The 18,589-nt window shown below is 35.2% G+C and overlaps 1 protein-coding gene across 1 annotated transcript in view; it reads left to right on the top strand.

The window, feature by feature from the left end:
- Positions 1–16,450, top strand: part of LOC122080124 (probable 2-oxoglutarate-dependent dioxygenase AOP1) — a 61,470-nt gene extending 45,020 nt beyond the window's left edge. Inside the window, exons 2-3 of the mRNA XM_042647017.1 lie at positions 15,486–15,810; positions 16,056–16,450. Of these exons, the coding sequence (XP_042502951.1) occupies positions 15,486–15,810; positions 16,056–16,298 (568 nt within the window). The 3' untranslated portion in view covers positions 16,299–16,450. The remainder of the gene's footprint in view (positions 1–15,485; positions 15,811–16,055) is intronic.
- Positions 16,451–18,589: the final 2,139 nt, after the last annotated feature.

The following is an 18,589-nucleotide window of genomic DNA, read 5'->3' on the forward strand; positions in this document are numbered from 1 at the left end:
AACTAGGTTTGAGAGTGCACATGCAACTTTCCACAAGGGATCTTCTGGTGGACCAAGCAGAAGGAACAAAAATTTTTCCAACAGAGGAAGCGTCAAGCCATGGAATAATAGCTCTCAAGAACTTGACACATCTCAAAAGGCTCAGGATGAAGAGAATACCAACAACGTAGAGTGTTTCTGGTGCCATAAGAAAGGACATGTGAAGAAGGACTGTTTTATTTTCAAGAAATGGTTAGAGAAGAGGAAGAATTCTGGGGTTGATAAACAGGATGATACCAAGAAAGGGTGAGGTAGAATGATCACCAGTAATTGAGAGCAAGTAAAATTTGGTCCCATCAAGTAGTTAGGATTTCTTTACATACAGTTATTTGAAATGCTTGATTAGTGGGAGCTTTGATTTTGTTTAGTATTTGTTTATGTTTTGAACCTTAGCCCGTATGTTTTGGGGCACAGTTTGATGAATTATGGTTAAGTTTTAGCATTTACATTATGCACAGTTATTTATTGAAATATTTGGTTTATGATTTCATTTAAGAATGTTTTTATAGGCAGTAATTGTCTTGGTTATAGGTAATATTTTGCCACAGTTCAAAAGGTAATGTTTGCCACATTTTAAGACAGTATTTGTCACAGTTCATAGGCAATATTTGCCACAGTTTATAGGCGGAAGGCCACAGTTAGATATTAACCACAGATCAAAGGCGATTTGCCACAGTGAAGGTTAATATCTCAGTTAAGGACCTACATGGAATGACAACAGTGTAATTTGAGGATATGTCAATATTTCTATGATGGTATCCCACATAGATTCGTGTTAAGAAACTTACTTATGTTTGTAATAACAGAAAGTTGTATGCCGTATATTGAGGTGTATCTTCTGCTGTTATTCGATGTGAGTGATTTTTCAACTGAATCACAGTAAGAGTGGTTAATGTAATAAGATTCTATGGCCACACCAATTTAAAAGACATCCTTATAATTAATGTAGCCCAAGTGGGAGATTGTTGGATTTTTGGGCTAAATTAATTATTCGGGTTGATTAAATGGGTGAGAGTCAAATTGCATGAACCGGTTCGGTCCACTCTCAAGCTTAGGGATATGCTGGCTCAACCCATTGTGGTTTAAGGTTTTGAGTGCAGGACAGTATTATAAATACTAGGTTTTGGGTCCCTACAGCCATTATTCACTCTTCCCCACTTTACCACTAAAGTGAGAGAACCAAGGAGGTTTAAGGGGTTGTAGAAGATCCATAGCCAAGCCAAGAGAGCGAAAGTGGGAGTGACCAACATCAATCATCTTCAGCATACTAGGTGAAAGGTACAAATCGATCCTCCATAATTTTATTAGATTCGTGTTCTTGTTTTTCCTGTGTGGTTTCCTCCATAGGGTTTCAATCTCAAACCCATAGGGAGTTCCAACAGGTCTAGCCAAGCCAATGTCTGGGCTACATCCAAATCGCTGGACTATGCCCATGCCCATAGGCCTGAGATTGGGACTCTCTATTGTCTCCATTCCTCAACTATAAATATACAAATAAACCCCCCCCCCTTCAAGGGGATCAAGACTTTTCTATTTTTTTACTAGAATTATCGTTGTGGAGAAATCTAACTTGGGCATCAGAGAATCCCAAGGTAGATCAGCCTGACGCTCGCTCTCTTATGTTTATTCCTTCGTGTAGGACACACAAGATGCCTAGGACGATTTCTTACTGCAACATTAGATAAATCCACCTGTAAGAAATATACTTTATTAGAGTATGAAGAAATGGAAAAAAGGAAGAGAAATTAACCTAATAAATTTTGAGAATTGGAGACTAACTACAAAAATCAGGATATAGAGAAGAACCAGATAAAACTTAAGAACGAAAGAGTGGCATAGACACAAGGCGGAAAACACAAAATGAAAACATGAGTTTAATTAGTGGAGTGCACAAATCAAGGATCAAAGACAAACAACGAATAGTGTTAAAAAGTATAAGGTACATACATGAATAAATTAAGGGATCAGAGCAGAAAAATAGGAAGAGAGAGAGAGAGAGAGAGAGATTTTCAAATTTAAAAATTAATTTTTTTTAAATCATTACCCATGTAATGTGATTGTATAAATTGCTTAAATTTAAAGGGTTTTAGATGTAAAGTAAAGTGAATTTTAATAATTAATATGGAATGATTTGGAGTTGGTGATATAGTCAAATGGGGTAATGGCTACAATTTTTTCCTTTTTAAGTTTGAAAATTTCACTTCCCTTCCCTTTAATTCCCATTGGAACCAAAATAGAGAGCCAAAGAAAAATACAAGAGAGAGAGAGGAGAGGAAAACTAGGGAAAACATTCTAAGAGGATGGACAACACAAAAACAATTTAATAGAGTAAAAGTACACCAGCGATATCCTAATTTATATAAGAACGGCTACAGAACAAATCAGCACACAAGATGAACATAATCACAAACTTCAAATAAGGAGGTAGTTACCAAAAAAAAACACTAGACAAACATTAATGTAAAGTCCTAGATGTTTCTAAGAATTAAACAAGCATATTTAAACTAGTAAAAACATAAAAACAGATTTTTCAAAAAATTTATAGAAGATAAAATGATTCTATCTTTTAAACATATTAACCTCTATGCATAGTTCCTCAAATGAATCTAATTAAGCAAGGATGAAAGTTAAGAGAAGAAAACAATTTCCCCTTCGTAGAATTTTACCATTTAAAGCCCAACCCATACTAGGGTGATCCACAAACTTAGCAACCTCTATAAGAGGTGAGTTTAAAGCCTCATAGGTCATTGAGTAACTAGATAACATTAATGTAAAGTCGAAGATGTGTCTAAGAGCTACTCATTGCATAATTGAACAAGTAAGAATATAAAAAACAAATTTTAAAAAATTTATAGAAGTAAGATAAAAATGATTCTATCTCTTAAACTTATTAACCGCTTCTAATGCTTCCACAAATGAATCTAATTAAGCAAGCATGAAAGCTAAGAGAAGAGAATAGCCTCCCTTTGTAGAATTTTTCCATTTAAAGCCCAACCCATACTAAGGTAAGCCTCAAACTTAGCAATCTTTTAAAGAGGTGTTTTTTTCATTTTTAGACTAAGCCTTAGGGAAAAGTGCCCCAGGACTAAGAAGGCTCAAGGACCACTAGGCCAAAACAATACAAAATGATTAATCAAAGCACCAAGATACCAAGGAACAATCATTGGGATCAGATTTTCGGGGTCAAATGACTCTTAATCCAGATGAGATGAACACTCCATTTCTGAACAATGTAGAGGTTCTTGGAGGATTTCCTACCCTTATGAACAACATCTCTACACTTATCCTTGACCTCCGCCTGGATATCCTTGATGATGCAAGTTAATGTCTTCGTCTTGTTACAAAATAATCAAAAATTTCTCTCTGTCTAAATGTGGGTAATCATAGCATTGAACAATAGCTTGGCTATACAGCCAATGGAATCTCCCTTGATAGTCTTCACAACCCACCTTACTTCCAAAATGATACTCCTCCATGAACTTCTATAAAGATGAAAAAAACTCAAAATACCTCTTCAAATCTTTTTGGTAAAAAAGCACTTGAAAAACAAATGATCTCTTCTCTCGAATCCTGCCCAACAGAAGCTACAAAAGGGCACCACCAACTTCTTATGTTTGCGGACCTGATCCTTCGAAAGAAGCCCATCCACCATACGTGTCCAAGTTGTTGCATGCCTAAAAGTCTTAAACCATATCATTGGTCCCCAATCCACCTTCGGGGAAGGGCACCTAATACTGTTCCAAGTTGATGTGGTAGAGAATACACTGGAAGGACAGGCCATCCAAATGACTAAATCATCATGTTAGCTGACGCTATCAAGTTGCCCCCCAAATCAATCCAAGATCTGAAGAAGTGAAAGGCCCATGGCTCCATCATTAGGTATCTATGCTGGACCCACTTCACCAAAGAGAGAATCTTTTTGGAGGCCACCCACCAATTTTTCTTCAAAATCCCTGTCAAATTCATGTCTTTAATTTGCCTCACCCCAAGACCTCATTCATTTTAGATTTACTTATGGCATCTCAATCATGCAATACAATGAATTTTCTTTTCCATAGACAGATCAGACCACAGGAATTTAGAAAACATCGATTCTAATTTCTTGGTAACTTAACTCGGAAGCCCAATTAACCTTGACTAATAAAGTATCTTCCTTGGATGATAGAAATAACAAGTTGAAGGTGACAAGCAAAAGAAAGAAACCTAGGCTGTGTTTGTTATGCATTCTTAGAATGCATTCTGGGTCAAGAGCTCATTTTGAGATGACAGAAACGTTGTTTGGTATGCATTCCTATTCTAAATTCCTAGAATGGATTCAAGAACGGGCCTCATTTTGAAATGCATCAAAAGTCCCATTCTACGTTCTAAAACGGGCTCATTCTCTCGCCTCGTACAAGAGAAGGGGGTAATCCATAATAACTATCTGAGTCTACCATGAACTGATGAAAGTTAATCGTTGTAGCTCTCGCCTGCACTGGCTCTGGTGATTTCTCTCTGGAGTTTTGGAACCCCCAGGGAATCTCTCTCTCTCTCTCTCTCTCACTAGTTAGTGCGTGCTTGGGGTTCATTTTTGAGGGCGAGAAGACTTCCTCCACTAATCGAAGATTTCAACGGTAGCAATCATAGCATCACCGATCAAATTGAAGAAGAGGGAGTTGTAGCTTTGGGTTTAATTTGCATGCCTGAGGTTCTCCATTTTTTGAGGTGAGAAGACTTCCTCTATTGATTGAAGAGTTCAACGGCTGCAGTCACATCATCATCGGTCAAATTGGAGAAGAGGGGGCTAATATTGCCTTTGTTGGAGAGAGAGAGAGAGAGAGAGAGAGAGAGAGAGATGGGGTGGGCTCATGTAGCAAAGCTTGATTAATGATTGGACTATGTAGATATTGAAGGACGAAATTCCTACTATGTAATAACAATAGGATCTTACCTTACATTCATGAAATCACAAATTAAACCATAGGGGTCGATGCATACCGTTCACCATCGACTATGAAGAATTTACCGCCATTATATCTTTCCTGCAACCCCAAGCACGAACACAATATATTCTCTAGGTTTTTCCCACTAGCTCCCCTTAATGCTCTCTTGGTGATAGCACTAATAATCAGAGTGACGTTAGGGTCGAAAGAGGACCTAGAGTCCTATTTTATAAAGTTTGTGTACCCTCCCATCAAGGTGTGCCAAATAGGATATAACTATTTTCCCTAATTAGACGAGGAGTGGGTTTCCTCTTTAGAATCAAATACTAGATATTAGTACCGGTCAATTTCCTAATTGGTATATGGAACAATAATAAAAAATATCCAAAAGAATATTCCTACGATCTCCCACTTGAACCATATGAGCACATAATAACAATCTCACACATAATTTGAATTTCAACATCATACTGCAGTATTTGAAAGTAAACCCATCAACTTTATGCCATTACAACCATAATACCATATTTGAATAAAACTACTAATGTGGATCATAACGGTTATACATTATATAACGATGTACTCCCTTCCATAGTCATAACACTAGTAACATCATCCAAACAGGTGCAAAAGTAGGGAATAGACTAGAAAAGTCTATAACTAAATGGTCCAACATAATATCTCACATAAATTAAATAAAATGTGTACACATAATAATAAAGTGAGAAATATTCAGAAACAACAAATATTATGATCATTTAAATAAATAATTAAAAGTTTCTTACATAATATGACCATTACATCAAATTTTACATAAACCCATATCCATTACAAAATATCTGTAAAGTGTTTAGGTGCAAATGCCTTGGTCATAGGATCAGCAATCATCAGACTTGTCTTGATGTGTGTAATAGACACTTCTTGTTTCTGAATTGATTCCTTCACAAAATAATACTTTACTCCAATATACTTCACTCTACGTGAATGCTTGTTATTTTTGGAGTAATATACGATAGCAACATTGTCACAATACATTCTTAGTGGATTCGAAATGGTGTCGACAACCCGAAGTCCTGAGATAAAGTTTCGTAACCAATTTTCCATAGATGTAGCCTTAAAAGATGCCATAAACTCTGCTTCCATAGTAGAAGTAGAAATACAAATCTATTTCTTGGACTTCCAAGAAATCACCCCACCAACGAGTAAAAAAGATGTATCATAATGTAGACTTCCTACTGTCGAGGCATCCTGCATAATCAAAGTCAGAATATCCGATCACTTCTAACTGATCAGATGCTCTGTAAGTAAGCATGTACTCCCTATTCCCCTTTAAATACCTCATCACCTTCTTTGCTGCAACCCAATGATCCATGCCAGGATCACTCACATATCTGCCTAACATACCAATAGCAAAACTGATGTCTGGTCGAATGCAAGTTATTGCATACATAAGACTCCCTACTGTGGAAGAATAGGGAATATTCTTCATTTGTGCTCTTTCCAGATCATTCTTTTGGCACTAATTTAAGCTAAACTTATCTCTTTTGATAATAGGGGAAATACCTAGTTTCCAATTCATCATGCCATATCTTTCCAAAACTTTGTTAATATAGATTTTCTGTGATAGTCCAAGTATCCGGCGAGATCTATCACGAAATATCTCAATGTCGATAACGAAAGAGGCTAAACTCATATCTTTCATTTCAAAGTTCTTAGAGAGAAAGGTCTTTGTATCACTCAACAAACCAAAATCATTACTAGCAAATAAAATATCATCCCCATATAAAACCAAAAATATAAACTTACTCCTACTAAGTTTTAAATATATACACCTATCAAAGGTGTTCTCAACAAATTCGAAGGAAACAATGATATGGTTTAATTTAATATACCACTATCTGGAAGCTTGTTTAAGTACGTATATAGATTTCTTAAGTTTGCATATTTTCTTTTCCTTGTTCACTAAATCCCTCAGGTTGGTTCATGTAGACTTCCACATCTAAATCTCCATTCAAGAATGCAGTTTTCACATTCATTTGGTGAAGCTCTAAATCATAATGAGCCACTAATGCCAATATGCTTCTCAAAGAATCCTTCTTAGAGACAGGAGAGAATGTTTCATGGTAATCAATGCATTTTTTCTGAGTGAATATTTTTCCAACTAGTGTAGCTTTACATCTCTCAATATTACCCTTCGAGTCGCGTTTGATTTTAAATACCCATTTACAATCAATCACCTTAAAGCCCGTTGGTAATTGAACGAGATCCCATACATCATTGTCACTCATGGACTTCATCTCATCTTTCATGGCATTTACCTATTTAAGAGAATCACTATCATTTATGGCCTGTAAAAAGTTTAATGGGTCATTCTTGATTACAACATCGTATTCTGATTCTTGGAGATATACTATATAGTCATCTGGAATAGCAGACCTCCTAAACCTCTGAGATCTTCTATGAATTTTTGGTTGAGAAACATTCATAGTATTATCAATGGTAACTACATTATGGAGTGATGCATCTTTAATAATCTGTTGTTCCATAGGATCATTTTCAATTGTCACCTGTGGGGCAACATCATCATGATGAATATGTATATCTTCTATAGTTTGTTGTTCCACAAGATCATTATGAACAGTCATTCGTTGAACAACAATATTAGAATTACAATGTACATAAGTCGGTAGAAAAATTCAATGTTCTTTAAATACCATATTACGTGGTTTCTTACTCCCACTAATGTTACCATCCTCTAAGAATCTAGCAGTTCGATTTTTCATAATTCTAGTACTATTTGTGGGTGAATAAAACTTGTAACCCTTTGACCCTAGTAATAACCTAGAAAATAACAACTTATGATTTTAGGTTCAAGGTTTCTTTCATGTGGATTGTACAATCTAGCTTTAGCAGGACAACCCCATATATGTAAATGCCCTAAACTAGGTTTCCTTCCATTCTATAACTCGTAAGGAGTTTTAAGAATTGACTTACTAGGAACCCGATTGCGTCTTTCTGCAATCCTATTTTGTTCAGGTATACCAGGAGTTATGTATTTGGGGGTTATACCTTTCAACTTAAGGAATCGGGCAAAAGGTTCTTCACTTTGCCCTACATCAGTATGTCTATCATAATATTCACCTCCTTTATTAGATCTCACAGTTTTGATATTTCTGTCTAATTTGTGTTCGATTTCAGCACAGAACACTTCAAAAATATTCAAAGGATCAGATTTTTCTTTTAATAAGTAGACATGACAGTATCATGAGTAATCATCAATGAAGGTGATGAAATATTTTTCACCAGTTTTACAAGGATCAAAGTGGCCACAAATATCAATGTGTATCAAATCCAAAAGTGAATTAATCCTTTTGGCAGTAACTTTATTTATCTTAGATTGCTTACCTTTAATGTAATCTATACAAGTGGCGAAGTCAGTGAAGTTTAGATTTGATAATATTTGATGCTTCACTAACCTCTCTATTCTAAGTCTGAAAATATGACCTAAATGTCTATGCCATAGGGATGAGGAATCATCATTATTAGATTTACACTTTGATCCAACATTCACATGCAGGGCAAGAATAGATTTAAAAAAATTAAAATCTAAATTAAGTTTATAAAGACTATCACATAAATATCTAGTGCAAACTAGATTGGTGTTTTTAAAAATGTTTACAACCTTATCACTAAAGGTAAACTTAAAACCTTCACAATCAAGTCTCGATAATGAAACTAAATTTCTAGAAATAGAAGGAACATAAAGAGTATCCATAAGGTCTAACTAGAATCCGATATCCAAAATGAGTTTATAAGTGCTGATGGATCGAACTTCAAACTTTTGTCGATTTTCCATGTAGACGACACTCTCACTTTGATTTTGTTTTCAGATTGTAAGAAAGCCCTATATAGAATTAGAAATATGAATAGTTGCTCCTGAATCAATCCACCAAGTATTACAAGAAACAACAACAAGATTTATTTGAAAACATACTAAGATAGAATCATTACCTTTCTTTTCAAACCAAGTCTTGCAATTCTGACAGTCTTTCTGAAGATGTCTTACTTTCTTACAGAAGAAACACTTCAATTTGTCAGTTTTCTTTTCCTTGTCATTTGACTTTGGATTGGAGGCTTTCTTTGATACATTGTTCTTCTTAAAATTTTCTCTCTTCTTTTTATCCTGGTTGGATATAAAATTAACCACCTGACCTCCCTCATCATTCAATCTCCTTTTCACTTGGATGTACATACTCTGAAATTCATTCAGAATCCACTTATCTTTATTTATATTGTAGAGGATCTTGAATGTTCTAAAACGAGAAGGAAGTAAAATCAGAATGATTTAGACAAGGTAACCTTCATTCATCATCAATTCGAGGGGTTTTATTTGTGCACTAACACTTGTCATTTCAGATATATGGTCCCCTATCTCATTAGTACCAATATACTTCATTGTCACTAGTTTAGTCATCAAAGTCCCAGCCAAAGATTTATCAGTAGTAGCAAAACGGTTCTCTATATTGGTTAGGTATTCCTTTGCATTTTCAGAAGTTGGTATAGAGCTTTTGATAGTTTTGTTAATTGTCTTTATGATATATAAAAGGCAAAGACGATTGGAACGCTCCCACCAATCATGTAATGTAACCTCATCATTAGTGCTCTCATCCGTGAGAGCAGCTGATTTTTCATTTCGTATGGTATATTCATGATCGATGGCAATAAGGTAATAAACGAGCTTTTCATGCCAGTCATTAAATATTGACCCATTCAGAAGTGACACGTTATTTGAAATAAAGATAGATGTTGAACATATGAACAAGAGTAAATAATACACTTTTATCAAACATCATACATTGAGTTTCAATAATAGAATACTAAAATTTTAGAAAAACAACCTATTACATCATTACAATCTATCTTGTGGGATCGAGATGGTAATATACTAGCGGTTCACTTTACATTACATGGAAGATATCATTAAGGTAAAATATTTAAGTTATAAAAAATGGTCAAATAAGATATATACCTAAAAATATTCTCATCCTATTTAACAGTTAAACTATCACATATGGATCAACGCAGTCAATCAAGAATGCATACATGCAGATATTTCCATTCTATCTTGACCATTACATAACGATCATCATAAGACCCTAAAGTTTGAAATTTAAATTGAATGTGTGATACAATTATGTTTAAGACCAACATATATAATTATTATGATCAAGAATATTCCCATTCAACTTAATCACATAATCATTTATGTCCCAAATTCATTTAAATTTTGATAATTATACACTTTCATTTTAAATTTAACATAAATTGTCATCCAAGCATCATAGGTGTTCTAAAATAATGCATAAAGACATAGACTATACTCATTTCTATCTATTTCTATCATAAATAGTATTCTAAAATTCATAGAAATTTAGCTGATAATAAAGAGCATAAGTAAAAATAGATATACAATCCATGAAATATGTACAAACTTAAGTAGAGAGTACAAAGAAACCATCTCTATTATGAATAGAAGCAGAAATAAGGCATAAAGAGAAACATATTCAAAGCAGAAATAAATAACCAAGAATAGAAACAATGATAAAAGTGTTTTTAATTTCTTATTTCTTTTTCTATTTATACAATAACTATTTAATAGGCTTAAACAAAGAAAATATATTGATTTTCATAATGAATTCATGATTTCAATTAATCAAAAGCCCTTTAATGGGTTTAAACAAGAAAAGAGATGGGCTTACATACTGGGTTCATTTTATTAAATCTCATAATATGGGCTTTCATAATGGGTTTAGTTTATTAAACTCCACATATGGGCTTTCAGAATAGGTTCAATTTATTAAACCCCAATATGGGCTCAAATAATAGGTTTTTTTTCTTTTTTTTTTTTAAAGTTAACAACGTAACAAGCCTTAGCATATTCATAATAAAGTCTAAAAAAAAAAAACTTCATAATGACAGGATTGTTTCTGTTTTCAACCTCCAAATTGGAAATGCTAGAAAAGAAAGACGAAAAATTTCTTTATGAATTTCAGGCACTTGGATGGCATCTTCAAGTGAGGATCGAACATGAGATTTTCAGCAAAGTCTCATGAGGGTCTGACGAACTCTATTACAACGACTAATGTTGACAAAATCAACAAGACACCCTTTAAAAAAAAATTCGCCAAGTAAAACCCATAAAAAACTTTCTTAATGGCCTTGTAAATTAAACCCAAATCTGACTACTATTTTCCTAACCCCTCGCCACTCTGCAGTAGATTTAAGAAAGAGAGCGGCTAAACGGTTTGCCCTCGACTGCTGCCCAGATCATTTAATGGCAGCCACGACACTTAAAAAAACAAAATTTTCTTTTAATCAAACTGTCTCATACAGAGAGAGGGACAGAGGGGTTGGGTTAGGCAATCTTTCAATTATTTCTGTTTACGAATTGCAGTAGTAGACAAAGAGATTACAATGCTTTGATACATAATAAAAAAATAGTTTTCACATATGAAACCATTGTTTCGTACATCAACATAGATTAAATTTCATATGATTTAAGAACGCATTGGTGTAATCATACCGCTCTGATACCACTTGAAGGACGAAATTTTTACTATATAATAGCAATAGGATCTTCCAATCTTGCCATACATTCAATGAATCACAAATTAATCCATAGTTATCGACGCATACCATTCACCATCGACTGTGAAGAATTTACCGTCATTATATCTTTCCTACAACCCCAAGCATGAACACAATGTATTCTCTAGGTTTCTTCCACTAGCTCCTCTTAATGCTCTCTTGGTGATGACGTCAATAATAAGAGTGACGTTAGGGTCGAAGGAAGACCTAGAGTCCTATTTTATAAAGTTTATGCACCCTTCCATCAAGATGTGCCAAATAAGGTAGGATTTTTTTCCTAATTAGATGAGAAGTGGATTTCTTATTTGGAATCAAATACTAAAGATTGATATCAACCAACTTCCTAATTAGTATATGGGACAATAATAAAGAATATCCAAAAGAATATTCATACAGATATAAGTCATCTAGCATGTGGCAGCTACAAAGGTCACATTACAGCATCCCCAACCCAATGCAATGGGGGGATATTTATAGAATGAGTTGTGGGTTCCTACTTAATCTTTCTTCACCTTTTCTTTCTAAAACGTAGGAAACAATTTACTAAAATGGTTGAGCCCAGTTCATCTTCTTTTATATGAAATTGTATGTTTCTTCTATGTTTTGCTGTTAGTTTTCAATATTTGGTAATAACATTCTTCTATGTTTTGTTGTTTTTTTCAATATTTAATAATATTGTCTAGGAGATGTTCGATGAAATGCTTAAGTATTCTAAAGTGAAGAACAAATTTTCACAAAATATGTATCCAAATAGTATCCTCATTCTCAGCTAAGAATGCATTCTGCATTTTGAGAATGAGAATGCACATTCTAAGAATGGGAATGCATGCCAAACACAGGCCTAGACTTCCATCCCTCTAATATCTTTCTAACCAAGTCAAAAAGAGAGGCACAATCAATGGCTTTCAATTTCCCCAAGATCAGTGGAACTCCAGGATACTTAAATTGTAACTAGGTATCAACAAACCCAATCAACCCCAATAGGATCTCTCGAATGTGGTGGTGTAAATGACAGAAGACTTATCCTAGTTTACCATAAGACTTGAAGAAGTGGAGAAGGAACTAAGAGTCCATCATATTCGATGTAGAAGCAAACTCTACCTTAACAAAAACTATCAAATCATTCGCAAAAACTAGATAGGAAAGAATCATAGGTTTACATCTAGGGATAAGCTGCACTCGCCCTTCCACCACTTTCTGTTTCAACATCATAGAAAGACCTTCCATGGCTATAGTGAAAAGGTAAGGGGAAAGAGGATCCCCTTCCTTTCCCTGATTCCTCTTCCTGCAGCAGAAAACCCTGAGGGGCTCCCATTCACAAGAACAGTAAACATAGCTAAGAGTAATCGTACAATGCTTTACCCAAAAAATAAACCTACAAGTAAATCCATCATCTCATATGGCTAAGGAAAGTAATGTTAGTACACAACGTAAATTTCATTTGGACTTCAAAGTACTGACTTTTAACATAATTGAGCATATGAATTACTAATGATGTTCCCAGGTTGACATTGAGAGGGGGAGTGAATTAGTGGTTCTAAAAATTTCCTTGTTTGTAGCCCAACAACAAAACTTTCAATTTCTAAGTTTTAGACTGTCTGGGGCAATCCCATAATTACCAATCACGCAAACAACGGCACGTCCACCTCACACCATAATGTGGTTGGGTTTACCAGACAGTGTCCCACCACTCTGCGAAACACGCACTTCAAATATATGTAGAAAAATAAATGCGAGACAATAACACCAGATATACGTAGTTCGGCTGGAGTGCTTACATCTACAGAGGAATATTTGTAAAGCGTTTCGTATTTCCTTAATCCTCAAATTTTTCAACCTCTGCAATGGTCTAGGAACACCTATCCCTGATCGATCTGAGATGCAACTCAGACAAGGGCAACATCCCCACACCTTAGATAAACCCCAATTTGTTAGGTTCACAATTTTAAATCAATAAAATAAATCCCAACCCAATACACCATTGGTTTAGAGTTTCTCAACAATAAACAAGCTCTAGAATATAAAAATAGAGATCTCATATACGAATAACCTTAGCCTGTGTAATCCCGTTGATGAATGCTTGCTTGCCGTATAGAAGAAGACTTGAACACATTCAAACCATCACCATAGCAGTAAAGTAACCTTCTATAATTCAAGTCAGATCTCCATTGAATGCTTAACAAAGAAAGGCACGACAACTATTGTGTATATTTTTTCTCCCTTCTTGCGCTATTTCTCTTAAATTAATTGTCGTAGAGAGTCTTACGGTTCTACAAGTTTATATTGCGTGTGGAAGCAATAATCGAACCTCTTTGAAAGCAAACTCCATGTATTCTGAACTCTCCCCTTTTTCTTTTACTTTTTTATTATTAGCTGCTGTTCATATGTAAAGAGAAGTATACTTCTCTTGGACTCTTGTTGAAAGCATATAATCTGAATTGTATATTCTGTGACGATTCTCTTCCTCCTCTAAGCACTGCTGTCCAATTCAGAAACCATTTTGTTCATGTATGAGAATTTGATTTCTATTAGAACTTAACTTCCATTTTTTTATTCTATTAATAGTAGTTGAACCAATAGTATGGCAACACATGACATTGAAAGTTCTTTTTGCTATCAAATTCCTTTTCTTTTTATTATCACATATAACTGTAATTCAAAACCAAGCACTTGGACTCCACATGGGCAACAACACTACTCCTTATCTTCTTACCTGGGAAGCACATACAAAATCCCCATTGTATTGCTTCCCCATTGTATCATTACAACCAACTTTGCTTCACTTTCTGTAATGCATATAATGAAAGCTTTGGCAACATACAATTGGCATACTAAGTGGGCTTGGGCAGCAAGCAATTGACGTACTAATTGGGCTGGTATCACCATGTTATTTACCCAATTCAAATGCACCCATCAATTCACTTAAATTAACAATTGAACCAAGATTATTCAAATTGAACCACAGACTCAAGTAATTGATCTATCAATTGTTGAATCACTTCAATAAATTTAGCCGCAGATCACCTTCTAGTTGCCAACAATGACAACATTCAATCCAATTGCCCAACAACTAGAAATAAATGTCATCAAGCATAATCTTGATTCTTTCAAATTTGGTCAACACAAGGTCTAGACCTTTACCTCAAGCTTAAGAAGTTTGACTCAAACCATTCTAGAATAGATACAAGATTAAGAATTATGGTTTGAGGGAACGAGGGGATCATCATATCTTACTACACTATATCCAATTAACTAGGTAAATGTCTAAGGCTCATGTTATGATAAAAGTGAGGTAGGGTATTACACTCATGGTCTTACACAATCAAACATAGGGCTAGAATAGAATATTGATAATCAAACAAGCGAAAAATAGAGATTAAAAAAAAAAAAAAAATACAATGGTAAAGTAAAGCAACTCAGCCCTAGAACCTAGTCCTACGAAATTTTGATGCTTGGATTTGATCACTTCTTTCCATTAAATCTGCTAGCTTCTTCGAATTTATTAGCTTTCGCTGTTACTTTTATTTATTTATTTATTTATTTGCTAATGATGGATATCCAGGCCTTTGGTCTGACTAGTCCCACAAGTCCATACTAACCTCACAACCGCATGGACCGGATTATACCGGAGTTTTCACTGAAAGCAGTGAAGAGCACTAAACACCCCTGTGTGCTTTAGTTGTTACTGAATAACTATGGCTTGGTGAAGATTTCATGTTGTGATCGTTTGCTTCTCTTATTACTTTGGACATGATGTTTGTTTGATATATCCGGATCAATTCAGGTTTATTCCTTCTTCCTTACTTGAGTTTGCTTAATATTGCCTTCTCTGAATTGGTTTCTCCACTTATTTAATTTGATCATCATTCTTGTTAGTGAAATTGCGTATTCCTTCTCTAAGGGGGTGATGAAGTTGGAACATACAGTGACAAAGATGGTATTTGAGAGCTTTGGTGTAGAGAAGTACCACCAGTCATTCATCAGATCAACAAATTACATTCTTCGGTTCATAAAATACCCTGGAACACAAACAAATAATGAATGTAAGGTTGGAATTGGAACTCATACGGACAAGAACTTGTTAACAATACTTCATCAAAATCAGGTTAATGGATTGGAAGTACAGACACAAGGAGGTGAATGGATTAAATTCACACCATCACCATCATCCTTCATTGTCCTTGTTGGCGAAGCTTTCATGGTTAGTATAATTAATGATCATAAAAACAAGTGTTTGTTATTTACTAATGGAGACCAGATCAGGTTCACATATAAGAACAATCTCGTACTTCCATGGTCCTTGAATTTGGAATTCACTTTCTCTCTTCATTTAATAGATTTCAAATCCACGAACCGGAAACATATGAGATTGTTCTCGTACATGAACCTGATCCGGATACTTTAGTAATGCTAATTTTTAAGTGTTGCATGTTTGGTTCTATTTAGGCATGGAGCAATGGCCGATTACATTGTCCTCGACACCGAGTCATGATTAGTGCCTCTGAATCGAGGTACTCTATTGGACTCTTTTCGGTAGGCAAGGGGATAATACAAAGCCCAGATGAGTTGGTTGATGAAGAACATCCCTTATTGTTTAAGCCATTTGATAATTTGGGATTAATTAGTTTTTACCAAACAGAGGAGGGTCACAAAGCAGAATCTACCATCAAGGCTTATTGTGGCCTCTAAGATGACATGATGGAGGAACAACCATGGAGAGAGTTCAATCTTTTGGTACCAAACTCCATTTTAACTTTATCTTTGAACTATGTTTCTAAATAGTCCATTTGTTGAAGAATCATAGAAGATAATGATCGAGGTTCTGGGAGTCATTTTTCCTACTTATTTTTATTGTAAATCAAATTTATACAACAAAAAAGAAGGAAAATGTGAAGGATAATGGCTCAAAAATCCTAAGATCCCAAAGTAAGCAGATCAAAATGCAATAGAAGACAAATGAACAACTAGCACAATAGAAGGAGTTCACATCCTCTGCAGTGAGCGGTGAGATGCGATGAGCATCGGACGGCTGAGAGCATCTGGGCACATGTCCCAAGGGGCTCATGCTCACTGCACCGGTGCTGTGATTGCAAACGATTTTCACATTAATAGAACAGCACTCAAAAAAAAAAAAAACAAAGTTTATCAATAAGCGAATAGTTTCGAAAAGATCTCTTTCCACTGAGAGTGATAGAATGAAATCAGTTTCTCACAACTGGCATAATATCATGAACTATAGAGGATCTGGACTGCTATTTGATCCAAAACATCCTGAAATTACGCTCCCTCCATCCGCAAGTGAGCTACAGTAGCAAAAAAGGCAACCTTGCCAATGTTTCCCACTTGGTCACCACCAAACTCCTAAATAAGCCACCCAGCCTCCAACATAACATTCAAACACGAGGTTCTAGTTGAGAAAAGTTGAGCAATGTCTCTCCAAATCTGACTAGAGAAGCTGCACTCAACGAATAAGTGATTCTTGCATTCTGAACTTGACAAGCATAAGCAACAAAATGGATCCATACAAACATTCACTACAAGAAAAGTGGACGACCGCGACAGTTGGGCGGAGATCTATGGCGGTGTTTCTGAAATATGCCGTTAAATATACACATACATGACACAATATGCAGTGTTTCTTATTAAACTCCATTGTAGATCATAATTTACAACATTTTGTACCAAACGATGTTGTATATAGAGTATTTAGGTCGTTGTAGACACCCTATTTTGTCCCTCTCCCTGACAATGATGATGTTTAGGAAGTGGACGATCTACGCTCTTTCATAAGAGGATTCGGCATTATAGGAAATAACCCCATTCTAAACCCCAATTCAACCTAACCCTATGCAATTTAAGAAAAACCATACCTAACCTGTGGTATCTATAGATTGCATACTATACATTGGTGAATTTATCAAAGTAATGTTTTATGGTATGAAAACTAATGAAAACAGTTGTTGGAAATCCCCTAGTTGCCAAGTGGGTACAATATCTTCTTCATAAATCTCGAATTTTTCAGAACGAAAAATGAGCTCAACACCCATACCATTGGATAGTACTTGGAAAGACGATTTTGATGATATATGATGCATGAAAATCGGACCACTAGATCTCCCCTAACAGCACTTGGAAGATTGAAACTCTAAAATTACTATTTTTCCCCAGGACTAACAAAGCCGCCAAGTGACCCTAAATGACTATTTTGCCCCTACCCCTTGTGTACTTATAAACAAGGAGCCATTTCAAATTCCCAAGGCATTGAGCATTGTTGCCAAGGTTACAAGAACTCTGGAGAAATTCTTCCTTATCCCCATTTGTCCTCTATCTCCTCCCCTAGAGAAAGATTCCGAGATTCTCTTGCCTTGATTTTCGTGCCAAAAAATCCTAAAATTAAAAAAATCCAAAATATAATCCCAACCTTTTTATGTCGTTGAAAAGTCCTAGAAAGCTCAAAATTCTTAAAGATTTCCTTAAATTCTCTCAAATTCTCAGAATTACCAAAAATTCCCTAAAGATGTGAAAGGTCGTAAAAAGACCCAATTTCTTCGAAAATGGAAAGCAGATGATCGATTCCACTTCCTCCTAAGCTGAGGATCCACACCGAAGTTTGTGTTTGCAATAATAGGGGTCATCCCCTCTCGACCCGAAATAGGGATCGAGCTCAGGTATGATCTCTCAACTCATTGGGCATAATGTAGACTTATAATATGTATGTAATAGTGTAGTAATAACTTAGTCATGCATGTAGTATATAGTTAATCACTTGTTCTTTAATTTCTCATAATTTGACACTTATCCTCATCTTTGTACCAGATCAATTTTCTAGCCCTTTTCTTAGGGATCTGGCTCATTCATTTAGTTCTAATCCCCAACCCTAGGTGGTGGCTTTAAATATCATATTTTTCCAATAATGATATGCCATTTAGAAATCCCTAAAAGGATGGCTATGCAAAATAAACCTCACGTAACTTTTGAGT

This window comes from Macadamia integrifolia, chromosome 5 (genome assembly GCF_013358625.1).
Source record: "Macadamia integrifolia cultivar HAES 741 chromosome 5, SCU_Mint_v3, whole genome shotgun sequence".
In the NCBI taxonomy this organism is placed as follows: domain Eukaryota; kingdom Viridiplantae; phylum Streptophyta; class Magnoliopsida; order Proteales; family Proteaceae; genus Macadamia; species Macadamia integrifolia.